The 3,044-nt window shown below is 37.8% G+C and overlaps 1 protein-coding gene across 2 annotated transcripts; it reads right to left on the reverse strand.

The window, feature by feature from the left end:
• Positions 1–571: 571 nt before the first annotated feature.
• LOC112027302 (glucan endo-1,3-beta-glucosidase 12) lies at positions 572–2,468 on the reverse strand. Of its 2 annotated transcripts, XM_065772904.1 has the most exons (4): positions 2,278–2,468; positions 1,852–2,155; positions 1,034–1,773; positions 572–897 (listed from the first exon to the last, which is right to left on the reverse strand). In XM_065772904.1, the coding sequence occupies exons 1-4, from the start codon at positions 2,357–2,359 to the stop codon at positions 866–868; spliced, it is 1,158 nt and encodes a 385-aa protein (XP_065628976.1). In that variant the 5' UTR covers positions 2,360–2,468; the 3' UTR covers positions 572–865. The 2 variants fall into 2 exon arrangements, with proteins under 2 accessions (XP_065628976.1, XP_023915750.2); XM_024059982.2 differs by having other exon boundaries at positions 1,034–2,155; positions 2,278–2,467.
• Positions 2,469–3,044: the final 576 nt, after the last annotated feature.

Below are 3,044 nucleotides of genomic sequence, written 5' to 3' on the forward strand. Positions count from 1 at the left end.
GTTCCTTTCTCCACAAATGTTCATTTTAAACCCATTTACTTGATGGATGGTTTCAAATTAAACTCTATAGTTTCAACTTTTCAAATTTAACAGAGTTACAAATTAAACTATATAGTTTCATCAGTTTCAAATTGAAACTAGACATTCAAATTATATCAATTTAAATCCCACAATCAAATTACAAAAGTTCAGGGTTTAAACTGATATAGTTTTACAAATCCAGGGAAATTATGAAACTAGTTTTATAACAAATCTTAAACTCATGTTTGATTTGAAACTTTCGAAATGATAAACTTCAAATTGATAAGGGTTTAACATTAACTTAAGTATGAAACTTTGCTGTCTCAATCTGCCAGAAGCCTAACAGATCCTAAAATTTTTAGGCATGTATGCACAATTACTCATATAATGGGAAAATTTCAGGTCATACGTTGTTCATTCACAATTTAAGTTCATCTTGATAAAAAAAGACGCAATGTGTAACACAATGTCACAACGGCCAAAGCCAATTACGATACCATTGACGAGATTAAGGCAACAACTGAATAAGAAAAAGAATATAGTCAAAAGAAAAAGAAACAAAGCAACAATTCTTTGATTAAGGCATAAGCAGTGTATATATATCTAGGATAGAAGTCAAAAGAGTTTCTTTTTGTGCATAAAGAGTACCCCGTAAGTCCATAACTAGTCAAAACGAAACGAAACTTCTAGTACTTAGTTCCTAGTTCCTACACCCATTCTAATTAAACTTATCACTAGGATAAAGGTAATAAAAGAACAATTTTAGTTACCTTAGAATCAGAATCCCCATAATAAACTTTAACAAAAGAACCCCAACAATCTCCCTTGGCTTCAATTACTGTATCTAGCTGAGAATAAACCGACAGTGAAGAAAACCTGCAACAAGAATCCGTATCAATAAAAGATTCAAAAGACAGACAATATTAATGTGTCATTATGTATTCAAACAAGAAATGGAACACCAAAACAATAAAGAGTTAGACATTGAAAACAAAAAAAACTATAGGCTTACTTGGGTCAGCATTGATTAGCATAGCAGTCCCTCCAAAGCCGCAAGTACCTCCTTTCCTCTTGTTCTTCTGCCAGTAGCTATTGAAGGCATAAGAAGCATGTGCAACCACAGTATCAGGATGGTAACAGTTCCCCTGTGGCTGAATCTCCTCACAATCAGCACCACCTTCACTACAAGCATAGTCCAATGCCTCTTGCAATGTCTCTGCAGGAACACTAGGCTTAGCCACACACCACAGCTTCTGGACCAGCCCTATTGATGGTGCTGGAGCAATAGAAGCTGGATTACACGGTGGCAATGTGAAGCCGAAAGGTGGAGACGCTGGATCCATGTCTGGAGGCATCTCTGGTGCAGATGTGAAGGACAATGAAGGTGGAGAAGCTATTTGGGCAAGTGGCGGAAGTGGGGCCACAATGGCAGGAACAGAGTAACCAACAGAGGACTGAAGTGGGGATTGTGCAATGTTTGGTAATGGGGTTGGCCTTGCTGGGAAAGGGTCTACAAAGAAAGAGAGCTTCCTGCTCATGGGTTTTCTCTCTTTTGGACTAGTGACTAACACATTGAAATTTTTTTGCTCAAAAAACCCAAGCTTTTTCATGGACTCTGAGTGATAAGACACCAAGCTCACACCTTTATCCGATAATGAAGAGAAATTTGGAGGTGGGTTCACTGAGTAAGTTGAGTTGGTACCTTCCAGAAACTCTAGCAGAGGTTTGATAACTTTCTCAGCCAAATCATCTCTGTACAAAGCAGAGTATGAGTGCAAGCAGTTTGAAGAGAAAGCAGCAGAGACTTTGATTTCTTTCTCCAAACCCCACCTTGTGAGAGAGTGGTAAATGTTCTTGAGAGAAGGCAGGACCAAACCCAACTTGTGTTCTTGCCCTTCGTCACAAAGTACGGTGCTACCTGCAACAATGGTGGTGATTTTGGTAGCCGGGTAATGAGCTAAAACATGGGTCCTAAGCCACGTTTCAGCCATTAAAACACTGCTTGAGACCTCATTGAGGTTTCCAGCACCCACAGAAACTGCTATAGGTAGTGCAGAGTGAGAAGGCGCTTGGAAAACCTCTGGGTTTGTGTCATCATAAAGGTTTAAAAGTTCAATAGATTCTTGACCTGCACCTGCAAAGAAAGAGACACAGAATTTTAGTTTTTCTCCAAGCAAACACAACATAAAGAAAAACGGAAAAATGGAGCATTTTGGGAACTGAGGAGGCAAGACTGTAGTGTCGTTTACAACTTACTAGTAAGACCAAGGGAACAGAGAAAGAAAAGTTGAAAGAGCAACACCATCTTCAACATTATTTGTGTTGAAAAGACCATCATCAACCGAAACAAAGAGAAGTGGAAGTCACTATACTGTTCCCTCTCTGTTTCTCTCTCTCTCTAAATCTCCTGTGTGCAGTGTATATAAAATGTAGGGTCACAGGGTGCCTTTTGGTATGTGCAACAACATTGTAATTCCGTTTCAACAATCTTCGATCCATCCTTCAACCAAATTGAAGGATACTTTGTGTTCAAGTGAAAATCACATTACCACAAATCCAATTAACAAATCTTTCAAGGAGATCGAATTAGAGGATCACTCTTTTGTAATTACAGAGAATTGTACCACACATATATTCAATACAAATTCGCATTTGTGACACTATTTTACTTGTTTGACTTATTTCGAACCGAGAAATTTAGTCGTCCACAATAATATTGATCATATGCTTGACATCCCAAGACATTTGAAAAGAAAAAAAAAAAAATCTATGATACAAATTAACATAGAGAAAATTTTGACTTAGTTACCTGATAAGCCGCTGCTGCTGTCCCAAAAATAAAGCCTTTGGGAAAACTGGTACGGTTGAATGAAGCAGATTCATGGCTTGATGAAACAGTAATGAAATTAGTCAATAAGCCAAGAAGAACTAGGAGGCCTGAGATTGGATAGCCTTGTGATGCCATAATTGAGTTTGGCTTGTTTTTTTCCTTGTAGCACAAGGTTTTTTTTTTTTTTTTTTTA

The sequence above is a fragment of the Quercus suber genome, unplaced genomic scaffold (assembly GCF_002906115.3).
Source record: "Quercus suber isolate HL8 unplaced genomic scaffold, Cork oak 2.0 scaffold_66, whole genome shotgun sequence".
Classification (NCBI taxonomy): Eukaryota; Viridiplantae; Streptophyta; class Magnoliopsida; order Fagales; family Fagaceae; genus Quercus; species Quercus suber.

Coding starts and splice junctions, on each gene's coding strand:
- LOC112027302 (XM_024059982.2), bottom strand. CDS start 2,359: ATGATGGTCTTTTCAACACAAATAATGTTGAAGATGGTGTTGCTCTTT. Junction 2,156..2,277: donor CTGTTCCCTTGGTCTTACTA/GTAAGTTGTAAA, acceptor CTTTCTTTGCAG/GTGCAGGTCAAGAATCTATT. Junction 898..1,033: donor GCTAATCAATGCTGACCCAA/GTAAGCCTATAG, acceptor TTCTTGTTGCAG/GTTTTCTTCACTGTCGGTTT.